At 38.7% G+C, this 18,617-nt stretch overlaps 1 protein-coding gene across 6 annotated transcripts in view; it reads right to left on the reverse strand.

The window, feature by feature from the left end:
• Positions 1 to 3,615: 3,615 nt before the first annotated feature.
• The window catches only part of NUP93 (nucleoporin 93), a 136,614-nt gene continuing 121,612 nt past the window's right edge, over positions 3,616 to 18,617 (reverse strand). For all 6 annotated transcript variants that reach the window (XM_043986541.1, XM_043986539.1, XM_043986540.1 and 3 more), the window contains 4 exons: positions 13,520 to 13,637; positions 13,067 to 13,150; positions 11,222 to 11,350; positions 3,616 to 8,073 (listed from right to left, as the gene is read on the reverse strand). In XM_043986541.1, coding sequence (XP_043842476.1) covers positions 7,963 to 8,073; positions 11,222 to 11,350; positions 13,067 to 13,150; positions 13,520 to 13,637 — 442 coding nt within the window. In that variant the 3' untranslated portion in view covers positions 3,616 to 7,962. The remainder of the gene's footprint in view (positions 8,074 to 11,221; positions 11,351 to 13,066; positions 13,151 to 13,519; positions 13,638 to 18,617) is intronic.

Below are 18,617 nucleotides of genomic sequence, written 5' to 3' on the forward strand. Positions count from 1 at the left end.
TCCTCAGTAATAGGAGTATACATGTGCTAAGCAATCAACTCATGACCATGCCAGCTTTCTTCATTTGCTCTATTCCAGTTGCCAACGAGTCAAGCTAATCTCCCTATCCTTTATAGCTTTTTAAAAGAATTTTTAAACATGTCCTGTGGCTTTACTGTACCCTCCCCCCCTCCCCAAAGCAATTTGGGAAATGCAGTCATTCTGCTATTTCATTCTGTATTTCAGAGGGACGTTTCTCATCAGAATGATCTTTCAATGGGCTCATTTTCATGTCCCCAGGATGGCAATTAAAGACTAGATGCCTATAGGGGACAGGCCTCTGACCTAGAACTGCAGGAGTGGCAAGGGTCTGGGATAGCAGTCGTTACTAGCCTAGCCTCTGCTTCTTCCTCTACACAGAGCAATCTTCCAATGTAGAGGGCAAGTGAGAAGAGTGCAAGGTATGGTAGAAAGTGTACTCCTAGATTTGGAGTCTAGAGGACTTGGGCTCAAATCCTGGCTGACACTAGCTGTGTGATTGCAGGCAAACCCTTTCACCCTTCTAAGGTTTCAGTTTCTTCATCTGTAAACTGAGGGAATTGAACAAGAGGGCCTCTAAATCTGGGATTCTATGAGGAAGCAGGGAGATCCCCATGAGCAGGTCCCTTTAAGAGGCAGCTGGATGATCCCTCCTCTCTAACTTGAAATTCCTATGGTTCCATGACAGTGTGTGGCTGAAGGGACAAGCGATCATTTTAATGTGGTCCAGTGGAAAGAGGAGATCTGGCTCCTAAACTAGGCTCTGTCACTAAGTTCACTACAGTTACGCCCATGGGCAAACTCCTTTGCCTCTCAGTGCTTGTTTTCTTATTTGTCAAATGGGGATGTTCTGAGGAGGAAGAGGGCTAAGAAATTGGAAAGGCTTAAAATAATTGACAGCATTCTGCCTAATTCCCTATGGTACCAGAAAATTAAGGAAAAGACCTAAGATGACTGTGGCAAGGGCAGGGCCTGCAGAATGATCACACATCATTGCCAGAACTTGAAATAATTGAATCCAACCTTCCTATTTCAATAAAAAGCACATCGTGGTAGGGACAGGGGAAAAGAATCTGCTCTCCTGGGTGAGGGATCACATAATCTTACAAGTGGGAGGGTCCTTATAGGTCATCTAATCCAATCTCCTACCTCAAAGAGGAAAGTCTCCTCTGTACCTCCAGCAAATGGCCACCCAGCCTCCCCTTGGAGGCCTCTACTTGGCAAACAATTGCCTTCTGAGCCCCTGAAGCCACATGGTTAGTCCTGGGTTTTTCATTGGCAGGTATGACTAATACTAGCTAGTGAAATAACAAATGACACTCACAGGTTGTATTTAACCAGGATAGACTGAAGCTGGAAAAGATGAGACAAGTGATCATTTGCTTCATTCTGAGATAAAAGCTTGGCTAAGTTAGCTCTGTTCTTTTCATCCTAGTCTGGGACTTGGCTGATTAGACAACAGAAAGCTAATGGAATAACATGATTACCTAATAGCATTCCTTTGCCACAAAAAAGACAGCAGTCACAACACTGCTCATATAGCTAGCACATCATTAGCCAACACCAAATGACCACTCTCCCTTGCAAGTACTACACATGGAGAATGGATCAGTTTCTCTGGAGAGAGGTGCCCAACTTCTCCATGAAAGGGCCCACCACCAGATAACTTGTATTTATCAGCACAACCAAACATTTCCCATCCAATGGTGTGACCTCCTACAGGCCTCACACAACTTGGACCTAACTGCCATGGCCAGAAATATGACCACCACTGGGGCTGAGATGCCAAGAAGCAAGAACTTACTGGAAGACATAGTGCTGTAAAGTCTCTCAACTGGGGCAGTTAGGTGACACAGTGGACAGAATGCTGGCCTGGATTCAGGAAGACTCAGCTTTGAGTTCGAATCACTGAACCTTTCCGGGCTTTATTTTCCTCCAATGTTGGGGTCAGACTTATATGGCCTCCAAGGTCCTTCCAGCTCTAAATCTACAATCCTCTGACTCTAGGAGTCTCTTAAAAGGTTCTGCTGATCTAGCTTCCTCTGCCTACTCTTCTGTCAGTTACTGAGAGTAGTCAAGAGGTCATAATGAAAAAGCCATTTCCTGTCAATATTAACTTATACATATAAAACCATCTGTCTAAAATTGGATGGGGGTGTGTAAGCCACTGAAAACACCTCCTCTTGGCTTCTCAACCCTGTACCCCAACCAAAGGAGGCAGGCCTCATTTTCTCTAAGTGTGAAACAGTGAAAGGCTAAAATGTGAACCATCACAAACCTATAGGGTGCTGTTTGAAACATGCTCCTAATCCCTCCTGTTAGGTGCTGTGATGCCTTGAGTTCTACTAGTATTGAGCCATTCATTCATTTAGGTTTAGCATTGCCTGATTTCAGGGTCTCGAAATACTGCTTTGCAAAGCATATGCACGTAGGCACTTTAGGCTGCTTTTCTTTCTTTTTTTTTTTTTTTTTGGTAGGCTGCTTTTCTAATTGTAGTATGTCCAGAACAAGGGAGCGGTTAAGTCTCATATCCTACCCTGGTCAGAATAAGCTTCAACTACTGTGTTCATTTCCAGGTACCTCATTTTAAGAAGCACGGACAAACTAGTATGGATTGAGCTAGAAGGGACCTTGGAGGTCATTAGTCTAACTCCCTTTACACTGAGGCTCAAAAGGGTTAAGCTGACTTGACTGAAGACAAACAGTGACAGGGGTGAGATCTGAACCCTGGCTGTCTGACACCAATCCATTCCTTCCCATTCTAACATGCTGATTCTCATGGCAAGTGGTCCATTTAGAAACCATGTCACACATATTAGCTGATGGAATGGGATTTGTTTTTTTTGTTTTGTTTTGTTTTTTAGTGAGGCAATTGGGGTTGTGACTTTGCCCAGGGTCACACAGCTAGTAAGTGTCAAGTGTCTGAGGCCGGATTTGAACTCAGGTACTCCTGACTCCAGGGCCAGTGCTCTATCCACTGTACCACCTAGCTGCCCCCTGGAATGGGATTTTTAAGCCTGGAGACTTAGTGAGTTCATGGTAGCTGACTTCTAATATTAGAAAGGCCATGATTAGACTTTCTGTGTTACACAAGGGTACAAAGTAAATACCAATGGGTGGGCAGATACACTCAAAATATGAAGAACATTCTAGTGATTACAAGTGTCCAATGAAGTAGTCATTCCTAAGTGTTCAAAGAGAGGCTGGATGGATACCCATATTGGTCCAGAAGATTGAAGTGGATAACCTCTGAGGTCCCTTTCATTTCTAAGAGTTAATGAACTAATAAACATTTATTTGGCCAGAAAAAGGAATAGTATTAGGAATAGTTCTGGGAAGTCAACTTGGAGACTAAAGATTTCCTTTCAGTAACACTAAAAGGTCAGAAAGTCATTTTTCCTGATTATTTTTCAGGTTGTTTTTAGTTTAGAAACCTAAAATCTTGGGAGCTACATAGGACCACAGATAATTCTACTTTACCATTTTCATTTTAGAAATAAGAACTCTGGGGCTCAATCAAGTGGAATTACTTGCTCAAACCATATAACTTGGTAGCAGAGATATCATCAGAATCCACATCTCTCAACTCCCAAGGCATTAACCTTTATACTCTATATTTCATTTGAAAGAACAAGTAGGAATTTTCAGATCAGAGATAGAATCTGTGATGAAGGAAGCATCCTAAACAAAGGAATTATTATATGGAAAAGGACATGCAGATTACAGCTTCCCATAGCAATGTCTGCAAATATACCACAGTGACAACTGTAAGAAAATTGGGAAAGCAGGACAGATGGAACTGAGGCAGGCTGAGTAGAGCAAAAGCTCTTTTGTCTCTTTTCTCAAAAAAAGAAAAAAAAAAAGCACAAATTAAGAAGACCTTGCATGTCTCATCCCCCTCCCCAAATTTAATTTAATTTGGAATTCTTGATGCAGAAATCTTACACTGCTCATGGTGGCCAAGGTCATTGCTGGGCACACAATCATACAGCATGGCCCAGACAGCATGGCTCTTCTCCTATGTATTTCAATGCCTAATTCCATTTATTGCCTCCTTTCCCTCTAAAGTGATCCATCTTGCACTATAATTTCCATCATCTATAAAACCATAGAAGCTGCAACAAATCATAGGAATCCACTTTAGCAAGAGTGCTTCCAATCATCTGGTACCACATGGCCAAAGGCCTCTCAGCAGTGTGGCATGTGCCAGCAGAGAGACAGCTGGAATGGGACCAGCACACACCATCCAAATGGCTCACAAATAACTTGGCCTTGCAAAGAGCTTCCCCAAATGAAGCTGCAGTTCTATTCAGGCCACCCAATATGAATTGGCTATGTCTATCACATTGTGTCCCTGCATCTTGGGTTCTGCTGCTGTCCTCTAACTGGGGTAAGAGAACAGGAACCAGAAGCACCCTCCCCACCACAGATACCTGAAGGCTCAAGGAGACCAAAGTTAAAGGCAATAAAAATGAGACACAAAGCACATTTAATTGCTTTTAAGCCCAATACCAGATTTCCATTAGGATCTTTTTTTGAAGGAAAAAGGTAGGCCCATCACTAAAGCAAAATCTAAACACCTCTATAGTTTCTTTCCCATTAGGGCACCCTGTACTTTCCCCTCTCAAAATGGCCCAGCCCTGATGACTATTTTTGAGGCAAAGTTTCAAGTTCTTATCATGAGGGAGCCTCTTTGCCCCTGTCTTTCAGATCTAATTGTTGGAAGAGAAATAAGCATGAACCAAGGCAAGTTAAGTTTTCCAAGTAATCACTGCACAGCTGGTACTGAGGCAGGAGAATACTAGAGCTGAGAGGCAAAGAAGTAGGGGAAGGCTTCAAAAGCTTGGCCTTGAGACAAACTGGTTTACCTGTCACCAGCTCATTACAGGAAGTATTTCTAATACAAGTGACCTTGGCACAGGGCATTTGGCAGTCTGTCAAATAAAGCTGCATTATACACAGGTTGACAAATAAATATAGTGCTTTGTTTTGTGTGGACAACTGGGACTACAGCCAACTCTCAATTACAAACAGTAGGAAGGGAATGGATGACAGTATGGACAAATAAAACAAAGTATGTCCCAAACCTTCATTTTAGGGTACAATTTAAGATCTTTCTCTTTCAATCCTTTCATCTGAGCTTTAAATAAGTAAGAATAATAGCTCAGTTCCACTTCTCCCTAGGGGAATGTTAAGTAGTAAAACGGATGAAAAAGTGGGCCAGGGAAAAAGCAAAGGGCCTTCATCATCTAGAAAGTGAGTAATTAGTGTGGGAGAATTGAAAGTTGGCTGCTTTAGAGCTTTGCAAATTAGCTGCATGCACTGATATTCAAGGAAAAAGTGGAATAAAAGTAAGGAGGCATAAACTCTGTGTATAGACCTAAAAATACACCAGTGACATTACATGATCTCAGGGTTCCTTAGGAGGAAAATGCCCTGGTTAGTTCATGAGCTATAAAATTAAGTTCCACGAGTTGGATAATAAAACGCACATTTCCACCATGAATTTTGCAAATTATCAAGTGCCTCTATTTTGTAGACAAGAGTTTAACTGACCTCCAGAGCTTTCTTCATTAGAAAACAGTCATACATTTAAAAACTCATCTATCAGTGTTTTGGAAAAAGTACAATGATGACAACACGAGTCTAGTTTTCTCTTTTCTACCTTGGCATTCAATGTGCCATCTCCCAGATGATATGAAGTTGTGGCTAAAAGAAAATCTGGCAGGTCACAACAGACATTTAATGAGGCAGAGACAGATTTGGATGCTTGAATGGAAAAACACAATGATCACACATATATAAAGCTGTAAAGTAATAACTTGGCTATTGGTTTATCTGTACAAATCCTTTTTATGAGTCTATCACTGAGAAATTCAGAATGTGAGACAACTCTACACAAATAAAAGGTAGGGGAGTTCTTAAGCTGAAGTCTATGAACCTGTGTTTTAAAAAATGATTTGATAACTATATTTCAATATAACCGGTTTCTTTAATAATCCTACATATTTTATTTTGTGCATTTAAAAACATTATTCTGAGAAGGGGTTCATAGGCTTCACCCAATTACTAAAGGTTAAGAATCATTGCCCTAGAGGCAGTGTGGCATAGTTGAGTTCTGGGCTGGGCAACAGGAAGAACTGAGTTCAAATCCCACATCTGACAAATAATATCCCTATGTTCATGGGCAAATAATTCAATCTCTCTGAGCTTGCTTCTTTCTCTATAAAAGGGAAACAATAATACTTACCTCACAGGACTTTTGAGAATCAAAAGAGATAATGTTTGTGAAGTTCTTTACAAATTTTCAAGGGCTAAATAAAAAAGAATTATCAACTTAGCATAGTAACAAGAGCACTGGACTTGGATTCAAACCCTCACTCTGCTGTTGGCCACCTGTGTGACCAAGGGCAAATCACACCTCTCTGAGCCTCCCCTTTCTGACCTGTAAAATTAAGGGTTTGGATTCTAATACCTGTAAGGTCCTTGTACAAGTCTAAATCTCTGGTCCTGTAATACAAAGTAATGGCAAGTTTGAGTGCTGATACTGGATACCACCAGTGCATCCTAGAGTACTGCATACTTAAATGATCACTGAATGAATGACAAAAGGTAACTGCTCTATAGCCTGAAAACATACCTTTTGTAAACACTCCGTGTGAACACGCACTTAATGCTTTCTGCATGTCTGTACTTTGATAAAACTGAAGGCTCAACTTGGAGAGAGTTCACAGGTTCTAATTCAGATTTCACTTTGAAAATGGGCAGCCAGGGCCAGTTTAAGAAAATCAAAGGAATGTAACATTTGCCTTGAAATCTGATTCCCAGGCCTTTGAACAATGATCTATAATTGATTTGACTGTCTTTTTTAGTCTTTTACTAAGAAAAATAGTTTATTATAGACTGGGTCCTGGTAAGCCCTGAACTGGTCAGCTACCAAGGATTTCCTATTTGATTAAAGAAGGGGGCATGTTTTCCCTTGGAGACATAGGGACTTCAGGGTAATGACCTTATAAGGGGGTAAATTATGACAATGTGGTTCATCCTCTATGAATGGGATTTAATTCCCTTAACAAGTACTATCAGGATGACTTATTTAGCCATTTCTTTAGTCATAGTGACATGTTTTTGGAGGAGTCTTAAAGGCAAATGAGTTATAACTCATCAGTCTCATTCCTAGACAACCTCACAACATGGTTTCAGTACCTCTTACATCTCTAGGCTGTGTATACAGAAGTACAAACATTAGGTATCCCTTTTGTCAACAAAACTCCATTCCATCTCTAAGTCCTGAATTTTCCCACTATAGGTCAAAGTGTTCTTCATCCCATCAAAATCAAATTGACACCTGCAACTCCAAGGGCTTATTTTCTCCTTTTCACCTTCCACAACCGTGTGCTAGAAGCAAACAGAGGATCTCAACCTCTACTCAGCAACTTAATTTCTCTGGGCCTCAGTTCCTTCATCTATAAATAGTAGTGATCACACTCCCCTCCCTACCTCATTGAGCTGTGCTGATGTTGAGATGAGAGAATGAGAGTAGTTTTGGAGTCTTAAAAAGCACTATTTAAATGTAAGCTGTTATTAATAGTGATGAGTATCATGTGCCCTAATTGCTGAATGTTCAATATCAATAACAGTGCTCTCCCAAAGGTTGTTTGCTTATTTTGAATAAATTTTCATACTTTTAAAACTTTCCCAAACAAAATCTATTTTCTTTTCTCTCAATGGCCTAGGACTAACTAATGATTCTATAAGACACAAATAACAACTTAAAAAAATTTAAAAAGACAAAACAATGAAAATAAAAGGATGTTTAAAAGGAAATACAAATCAAAGAAATTTATTTATGTTGACAAAAATACAGAATAGAAAAAATAAAATAAAATAAAATAAAAGGGGCCCATCTCTTTGATGTACTAGTAACAACATGTGAATACTCTCTTAATTCATAAGGACCTCCATTTGCACCAGTCTTGCATTTGTGTCTCCTGATGTCCTATAGGGGATCATCCCAGCAAACGTAATCAATGCTCGTGCTTGACTTCGGAGTTGCTATGAGAAAGAGGGGGGAAAAAAAACCCTTGGAGTTAGTTTTCATATATGGCATCAATGTGTAGAGAGTTACCACCATGTTCTGAGCTGGCTGAGCATAGAAAGCATTTCTCATGTTCTTAGCTTATGGCTATCAATTCTGGTGTCCAATAAGTAAAGTTTAACTGGGTTGATGAATTAGCTCTCCTAGTTAACAAAAGGATTATTTAGCAATCAGGACTAGCTAAATTTGTGGACCCAAACTACCCACAAAGTAACAAGCCATACTCCTTAAAATGCACCACTGCTTTGACACCACAGAACAATTCTCTTTTGGTCAAATCTATAATAATTTTATTCATCTCTTTCCTAAGGGATTTTCATTGGAATTTAACTTCCAAGGTGAATGTAAGTCACTTGTAACAAATGAGGTGATTTCTGATGGCTTTTTACCATCTGATCCCAGAAAGACTAGTCTTTTTTTTTTTCCTTTCTATTCCTTTGCCATCTCTTTTCTCTTTCTGTTCCTCCTCTTCCAGAATAAAGCAGATGTTTACATGATAATCTCAGGAGAATGTTAAAGGGAAGATGAGACTGTTTTATGAGTTTAAATGATAGTGTATCCATTAGCCATTAAAAACAGGGCAATGCTTACTCTCTATAAAAATTAAAGTATGGAATATGAAACAAAGAAACTTGGGATGGTAACTTCTGTACAGAATGAGAAATGTGTTAAGTTTAGGGTTGTGGAATCGCAAACGTCCCATATGAATGAATGTCTGACGCCTACCCCAGAGCCCTATGGAAACAGAAAAGAAAAAGCATTAATTGGAACGGGAAGGAAGATACTAAAAATATCCACTCTGGAATGGTAACAAGACAGTGAAAGAAAATTAAAAGTCTACAGATATGGAACATTTTCTACAATTAACTGATGAATACTGAAGAAGAAGAAATACTTCTGCTTGAAACTGGGGTGGTGGGTGGTGGGTGGTGGAGAGAATGGGAACATGAGAAGGTAAGCTGCCCCAACTGGGAAATTTAAGATACCAAAAGAGTGCTCATTATTTGTTCTTAAAAGGTTTATTAAAGATACATGGACTCTACTTTAAAGATATAATTAGGCTAGAGTTGAAGCTGGAGTGAAATGTATTCCCAGCTATTTTGATACAATACAAAATGTATCTGACAGCTGGCAAATGGACTACCCTGTTAGATGGTACTTTCACTTTATATTCAGGTGGCCACTTTCTGGGCAGGTGGTGCCATCCTCAAAGCTCTCTTTTGTGATGGTGAAGAGGACATGTTTAGGCCTTTTTTTTTTAAAAGGTATCCCTAGGGCTACAGCCAATTTAACTGATGTTTTTTTGGGGGGAGGTGAGGCAATTGGGGTTAAGTGACTTGCCCAGGGTCACAGAGCTAGTAAGTGTCAAGTGTCTGAGGCTGGATTTGAACTCAGATTCTCCTAAATCCAGGGCTGGTGCTCTATCTACTGCACCACCAAGCTGCCCCAATTTAACTGATTTTCTTTTCTTTCTTTTTTTTTTAAGTGAGGCAATTGGGGTTAAGTGACTTGCCCAGGGTCACACAGCTAGTAAGTATTAAGTATCTGAGGCCGGATTTGAACTCAGGTACTCCTGACTCCAGGGCCACTGCTCTATCCACTGCGCCATCTAGCTGCCCCCAACTGATTTTCAAATGATGGACTTCAGATGTGAAGAAATGGCCTGGGCACATCTAGTAGCTAATATATATTCCTTCCTTCCTATAACTATTTCCTTCCTCAAGCACATCCATCTAACACAAAAATGGGTCTTTAGGATAATCTCCTAAGTTTCCTCGAAGTTGGTCAAGAATGATGTAAGTTCAAATCAACATAAAATTAGATTTGTATAAAGGCATGGGCAAGGTGGGTAACAAATGCTGGGATATGATATAAAACACATCGGACACACCCGCACTTTTAGCTCATGTTGCCTTTGACCCTGATTTAAGAGAAGAGGGCTTCAGATGGCATCAGAAGTGGCTTATCCATCATGACCCCCTGGATTTGAAACTTAAATGAAGGGTTTTCTGGGTAACGTCCTCAGTGTTTTTACAGATGAAAAATACCATCATCAATTATGTTTTGAAATTGAAAACCTGATATTATGTAGACATATTAAAGAGCCAACATCTTAGAACACAATGGTTAGGATTTTCAGTACAGCTAAGTCTACAACTGTTTTGTCCAGTACAATATTATATAGCATGAGGAAACTTATTCACAAAAATAAGCTGAAGAAAGAAAAGTGGCTAAAATAGTCCAATGCCTTACCATGCTTTCCTAAAGTTTTACTGTCAAATATTTTCTTCTTACTAAGCAACCATTCATGTAAGAACATAAGCCACTACAACTTGGGATACTGTTACTAGGATCAAGACTGTTTTATCATTGTTTTTCAGATGCAGTTTTCTTTCTATGAACTAAAACTTTACAAATCACCATCAGGTGACGTGGAAGTTCTCAAATTCCATATGCAAATTAGCCTTATGTTTAGGGACAATATCTCTGTCAAAGTACTATGACCCCTTATCATGATGTGGCTATAAGGAGGATACTTCAATGGCTGTGCTAATGGAATCCAAGTTCTTGTATATTCTACTAAATTGGGAAAGGCCCAACAAGAGAATAAATGATATCTGAGAACTAGCCTATGTAAATGTAGAGAGCTCATCGCCAGAGCTAGTCATGAGGTGACAAATATTTAGTTACTACAACTATGAAGGACTGTGTGCTATGGGGCTGCAATCTCCATTGAGAGGAAAAATATACCTTAAAGAAATTACATGTCATTGAAATGGAAGTGCTTTAGATACTAGGTACAAACTTTTTTTTAAAAAAGGTCTAAATTAGGGCATCTTTTTTCTTAAGAAGAAAGGTCCTTGCTTTGCTTTAAAAAAACAATTAGCTGATTCTTAGTGGGCATGAAATGATTTGATTAACAACATTAATGCGAAAGATTCATTCTACAGACTAGGTTAATTAGTATCCTTTGCATATGTCAACTATTAATACTAAGAAATTTTAAGAAAATTGGAATATGGAGAAGCAGTTAGAATCACAAATTTATAGCAGAACCAGAAATGATTTTCTCAGAATCATTTCTGGAGGAAAATGGAATCTTACTGAATCTCTGTCTTCTAAAACTCGTTGGGGTCTGGATGCTGAAGATGGACTTGTGCCTTTTAGTCTTTTGAACTGGGTGAATAAGATGTTCATGGTGGCAAGAAGCACTTCTGACAGGTTATGTCTGACCTAGATAAGGAGAACAGGAAAATAATTGAGGAAGGAAAACAGCATGTGGCATTCATTAGGGGAATGTCCTCAACTCAGCAGTGTGCTCAAGGTGCATTATCTGCAGACATATACCATCAATCAGAGGGTTAGAACACCCTAAGAATAAGACACCAACCTAAACTCCCTCCCATGACAATCTTCCACACCTAACAGGCATTTAGCAGAAACAGTAAATAGGTAAAGTCTGTCTTGACTCTGGCTGCCATTTTGCCCCTTTACCTTCAGCCATGAAAGTGACAAGAAAACAACATTATCTTCACTAACGGCCTGTTATCATGTTACCCCATTCCAGGAATATTTGTATTTTCCTAGTCTTCTCATACACTTGACTTGAGTCTTCCCTTCTCAGGATACCTTCCTTCATTCAATTGCATATATCTTGTCTTCCCCATCAGAGTGTAAGGTCTTTGAAAGCAAAGACTATTTTTGCCTTTCTTTGTATCCTCCAAGGCTGGCATATAATAGATGCTTAATAAATGCCTGATTCATTGACTAATTAAATGTGACCATGAGCAAATCATTAAAGTTCTCCTGGCCTAAGTTATCCTCATCCATAAAATAAGGGAGTTAAACTATATGATCTCTAAGATCTTTTCTATCTTTAAATTCTCTACATTTTAGCCATTAATGGGGAATTTTTAGGGGACATAGTTGGGGAGCAAGGTAAGTGACTGCTTACTTTAGTCATATCATAGGCCTGACCCCTTCTATAAAAAGAGAACTGATCTTTTATGATTAAGAAAGAAAAGTAAGAAAGTTAGGATGGGAAAAAACCCACAACACAAGTAGAACTGTTTTTCATATGTACTTAGTTTTGCAGAAAATATTCTTTTGAAGGAACACAGATTAACTTGTGCATTTAAAATAGCACAAAGCCAATTTTTCCATATACTATCCCTAATTAATAAAGTAAACAAATGTGGTCATGCTCTCTGTATAATATATTAGTAAGTGTTCCTGTCAGCAAATAAAGTCAATATTTATTCCCTGCATTACTCAGACAGCATTCTTGGGCTATAGAGGTATTCTAGGCCTAAGGGAGAAATGAAATAAACTGCATACTCTATTTCTGTCTCTCCTGCTTCAATGGAATATCTTCAGGTGGTCAGATATATGGTGACATCCAACGATAACAAAAATAGCGTGCCTTAAGGCTTGCAAAATGCTTCACATCTATTATCCCATCTGATCCTCTGAATAACCCTGGGAAGCAGGTGCTATTATTATCCCTATTTCACAGATGAGGAAACTGATGCTGAGAAACATTAAGTGACTTGCTCAGGGATACATAGCTAATAAATTTCTAAGGCAGGATTTCAACTCAGGTCTTCCTGACTCAGCCCTGAACTCCCTTCACTGTGCCATCTAACAACAGAGTACTTAAATCAAACTGACAACTCAAATCAAACCCAATTAGATCAATACAGATCTCATTTACTCTAGAACGTGTACTATATATCATAATGCTAACTGCATCAAAAACCAAACTTTTTTTTTTTTTAAGTGAGGCAATTGGGGTTAAGTGACTTGCCCAGGGTCACACAGCTAGTAAGTGTTAAGTGTCTGAGGCTGGATTTGAACTCAGGTACTCCTGACTCCAGGGCCGGTGCTCTATCCACAAAAACCAAACTTTAAACTGGAGAAATGTCAGATGAGAGAGAGGGAAGTGCTCACTTCATCACTGAAGTTTCTGAAGGCAGCCACTCTTTCTTCCACACTTTCTTGATTCAGGGGCACAAGCTTCAGGCGATCAATTATCTGTAAAAAACAGGATATGGATGAAACATTTTAGCCATTTAATTTTTTCCACATTAAAACCATGGAAATAATTCTAAAATATGCATAAAGGACCCCCCCCCCTTTTCTTTTCTTTTAATGTAAAAAGAGATTCTAATTTTATCTTAGTGAAACAAAATGAATATTTAATTTGGAGATTTTAAATTATCTCTCCTAATTAGGAGACAGAAAAAACCAAAATGCTTTAAAAATCCCCAGATCTCTTATTTGTCTCTTTATGTTCCAAACCCGTAATTTAGTAACATTTCCTTTGTGTTTAAATGGTGAACTGTTTTGAATTTTGAAGGACATTCACTAATCTCTACTTCAAACAAAGCTCCTCAAACTTACATCAAAGGCCCTGTCAATGTGACCACAATGATACTCGTCAAAAAATGTAATCAAGTCTAACAGAAGGTAGAACGTGGAGTCAATGAATTTGTTTGCACTTATTCCCTGAGCTCTGTACCTGAAAGACAAGAAAAATGTTTATGATTTTAGTGGTAAATAAGCATTAAAAAACTGTCTAACACAATTTAAATAGTAAAGAAACAACTAATGTGTAGTGGGAGTTTGATTATACATTTGGTTTGAACCCAACACACAGCCATTGTTCTAGTGACAAATTCTTAAGGAACAAAACATGCTCTGTTTGTTTGTTAAATGGTCCAAAAACCTGCTGAAGGCTCATTGGTGGACTGTCATTTCTTTTTTCCTTTTTTTTTTAAAGCATATTTGGCTAAGGAGCAAATTTACTACCTAGCAAAGTTCCACAAATATATTTCCCATTAGATAAAAATAAAAATGAAACATTCTCTTTTAATTTAGTCAGTCAGTCAGCAAGCATTTATTTATTAACATCAAATTTATGGGGCGGGGCAGCTAGGTGGTGCAGTGGATAAAGCACTGGCCCTGGATTCAGGAGGACCTGAGTTCAAATCCGGCCTCAGACACTAGCTGTGTGACCCTGGGCAAGTCACTTAACCCCCATTGCCTCGCTTAAAAAAAAAAAAATCATGGGGCACTTGGACCAGGTGCTATGGAAATTACACAATTCAGAAAAATTGACCCCTGCCCTTACAGTTAGTCTGAAAGTTGTTACAGTAAGAAAATGATAAAAAGAAGAATGAAATAGCAAAGTGTTCTTCGCATGTATAAAAACCATGGTGCATCTGCATCCAAAACACTGGCCACCATACATCAAGCCAAATATTGGAAAAGGGGGCAGCTAGGTGGTGCAGTGGATAGAGCACCCACCGGCCCTGGATTCAGGAGTACCTGAGTTCAAATCCGGCCTCAGACACTTAACACTTACTAGCTGTGTGACCCTGGGCAAGTCACTTAACCCCAATTGCCTCATCAAAACAAAGAAACAAAGAAACAAACAAATATTGGAAAAGGTCCAAACAGAGGAACTGAAGGGGGGTGGGGTGGGGTGTGTGACCATTGTTATATGCTAGTTCACATATGATGCAAAACTAAACATATTATAAATCTTCAATCTCAAAAGACAGAGAAGGAGATGGACTATAAAGAAGTCTATGAAGTCTATAAAGAAGATGTATAAGATGAATTCCCCATTCTGGAACATCAGGATATTCCATGTTTCCGAAATGAGACAGAAACTTCCCAGAGTTAAATTTAGGGCATATAAAAACATTCCTACTTTACCCAGCAGGGAATACACTAATGGAACTCTGTTCCAAGGAATGGTACTGATTATAAAACCAAGTTTAAAAAAGATTCAGATATATTCAAAGATGATAAAATATAAAATTTTAGAGTTGGCAGACCTTTGAGTTCATCTAGTCCAATTTCTTTGTGTTACTGCACTAGGGAACCTGGGGAAAAGAGGGAAACTTTAAAATAACTCTTAACTTTTTGAGGTTGATATTATGGAGAATAATTATGCCCTTGTATAATCTGTACTTTGTATTCACCATCAGAACCAAAATACCAGGCAGGATATACCTAAATATGACACTGACCCTATGTAATCTTTTTTATGTTCTTAATATGAAAACTATAAATATAATGCCTGAAAATAAAATCTGGACAAAAACAATCAAATATCAAAATACTTTTTAAGTAGAAGATAATACTTTTGCTTCTTAAAGGAAACCCTCCTTTTTTTTGTCTCTTAAAGGGGGCGCTAGACTTTCCCAACAGATGAACAAATTATTATATATTGCTATAGGTCTGAGTTCACTGGAGATCCAGTAGTTATAATCAGTGCTGGTCCATATGCTCAATCTTTGGAAGACTTTGGGGGTGTGTGTGTGTGTATGTAAAAATACAGTTTGGATCCAATAAGTGTGGTCACCTTCAAACAAGTAACTTTTGTTTTGAGACCATAGCCATGTTCCATATCAAGTGCTGAAGCAAGTAGAAGAGGTTGCAAAGTCCTCAGGGCCAATTCAGCTTGAGTTCACTTTGGAGGGCAAAGAAGTGGATTGCTATTAAGATATGTTTTTACACACACACACACACACACACACACACACACACACACACCTCTTCATGCTACCTGGCTAGCATTTTGATTAGAAACTCAAGGAGAGGCTTTTCTGCATTAAGTATGATGGAATGATACCAATGAGATATATTTAGAAATCCTGAAAAGCCAAATTTCCCACACGAGCACTACAGAAAAAAACTCTGCTAGACACATCAGTATAAGGCCCAATGCTTATTCCTAATAACCAATAAAGATGACAAATTTATCAGGTTAAAACTGGTGTAGTTTTCATGTTTGGAATGAAAAAGATGAAATACCCAGTCAATTGAGAGATATACTGCTTTGATAACACTGTGTCTCTTAAGTAGTCTTCAAGTTTGGCAAATGAATGGTGCTTTTGTCAGTTATTCAATACAGCTTAAATCCTAGCTCAAGAACTTTTTATAAAAAAGAAAGCTCTACTATAATGGAAATATTTTCAAGTCCTAGTCAATGGCTCTTCTTTGGGGTAGAGTAGGATAATAATATGCCAAAATTCCAGTTCTACATAATTTGGACAATCCATGATATAAAGACCAGTGCACAGGGAACTCATTGACCACTTTCCATTTTAAAAAGACATGTATAGGGGGCAGCTAAGTGGCGCAATGGATAGAGCACTGGTCTCAGGAGGATCTGAGTTCAAATCCGGCCTCAGACACTTAACAATTACTAGCTGTATGACCCTAGGCAAGTCACTTAACTCCAACTGCCTCTCCCTCCCCCTCCCTCCCCCCAAAAAAGCTGGTGAAAAGCCTCCTGTAGGACATGAGATCTGACCTGAGTCTTGAAGGAACCTAGGGAAACTAAGAGGCAAGGTTTTGTCCTAGGGCAGGCTACTTCTGAAGAATGCCCTGGGGACAGGTGGACAGAAGCCAGAAGATGGTGACAGCATCTTGTCCTGGGATGCTTGCATCATTTCCCATTAAAGACAAGGGATGTTGAAGAGAGTTTCTAGGTGACTAAATCCAAGAAAGGAACTAGTAGTAAAATTCATGGCTTCAAATGTCTAATTACAAATACTCAAGATTTAGATATTTCCATTCTTCTTTTTTTCTTTTTCTTTTTTTTTTTTGCAGGGCAATGAGGGTTAAGTGACTTGCTCAGGGTCACACAGCTAGTAAGTGTCTGGTGTCTGAGGCTGGATTTGAACTCAGGACCTCCTGAATCCAGGGCCAGTGCTCTATCCACTGCGCCACCTAGCTGCCCCTCAAGATTTAGATATCAAGAAAGAGGAATTAGACATCCTAATGCACTGTTAGTGTAGCTGTGAACTAGTCCAACCATTATGGAAAGTAATTTGGAGTTATGCCCACAAGGATATTAAATTGTATATACCCTTTGACCCAGTGATAGCACTGGGTCAAACTCTATATCCCAAAGAGGATAAAGAAAAAAGTAAAAGAACCCGTAAGTACGAAAATATGTACAGCAGCTCTTTTAGTGGTGGCAAAGAACTGGAATCTGATGAAATAACCATCAATTGGGTAATAATGGTTAAACAAGTTATGGCATATGAATGATGTAAGAAATGATAAAGGGAATGGTTTCAGGAAAACCTGAAAAAATATGTATGAATTGACGCAAAGTAAAGTGAGTGGAATCAGAAGAATAATTTATGTAGTAACAACATTATCAACTTTGAAAGACTTGGGAACTCTGACCAATACAACGACCAGTCACAAGTCCAAAGGACTAATTAAATTTTAAAAAAATTATTATTTTTATTTTTTGCGGGGCAGTGAGGGTTAATTGACTTGCCCAGTGTCACACAGCTAGCAAGTGTCTGAGGCCGGATTTGAACCCAGGTCCTCCTGAATCCAGGGTTGGGGCTTTATCCACTGTGCCACCTAGCTGTCCCTGCCTATGGACTAATTATGAAACATGCTATCCACCTCCAGGTAGAGAGTTAATGGACTCAAAAGTACAGATTGAAATATTTTCTGTTGGACAAAGCTAACAAAGGAATATATTTTGCATGACTATATGTATATGTGTTATGGGTTATTTTACTTGATTTCTCAACATATGGGGGAGGGAAAACAGGAAAGGAGAGAATTTAGAATGGAAAATAAAAATAAAACTGAATAAAAAAATAATTTAAAAATAAAGGCAGCCTAGGAAGGATGGGAAATTCTCAGGAATAACATTCTGAAGACAAAAAGGAAAACATTTCAATGAGCAAGAAAAGTTGGAGTTGCCTGAACAGATTAATGTAGATATACAGGAAATTTAAACAACCAATTTCAATTTTTAAAAGATATGTATATAAGATGGAAGTAAGGGCAGGGAAAAGAGGATGAATATAAGATCATGGCATAATCTTTTAAAAATAGTGTTGGGAGTACTAAAGCTCAGAGTGAGCACAAAGTGGAGAAAAAAGTGAAAAACAATAAAAAGGATTTTTAAAAAAATCTACCCTGAGGGAAAGTAGAGGATCAAAGAAGAGATAGGCCTGTTGTTTGGAGTGTATGCAGTGATAATAGTTGACAACAGAGGGAAGGCAGAACTCTTTAATTCTTATTTTGCTCCTGTTTTTTTCTGCCAAGACTTTGGCACTAAAAATGACATCAGAAATGGCTAATGCTGAGTTGATCTTCAAGATAAAGAAGGAGGCAGTAAGAAAGCACCTAGTTAGTTGCCTTTAATCAATTCAAGTCACCTAGCCAGATGAGTTGGAGCCTTAGGTACTGAAAAAAACAGGCAGAAGTGATTGCTCAGTCACGGTGAGAAGCATCTCTGAAAGGTAGCAGAAAACAGCAGAGATTCTGAATGACTATGAGAGCAAATGTTCTGATATTTTTTATTTTAAAGAGAAAAGAGTTCACAAAATTATAGGCATATACCTGGTAAAATTCTAAAATAGATAATGAACATCTAGGAAAAAAAGCAACAACTAATGATCACAAAAAGCCAGCATGGCTTCTTCAAGAAAAGGTCATGACAGGCTAA

The sequence above is a fragment of the Dromiciops gliroides genome, chromosome 2 (assembly GCF_019393635.1).
Source record: "Dromiciops gliroides isolate mDroGli1 chromosome 2, mDroGli1.pri, whole genome shotgun sequence".
NCBI classification, from domain to species: domain Eukaryota; kingdom Metazoa; phylum Chordata; class Mammalia; order Microbiotheria; family Microbiotheriidae; genus Dromiciops; species Dromiciops gliroides.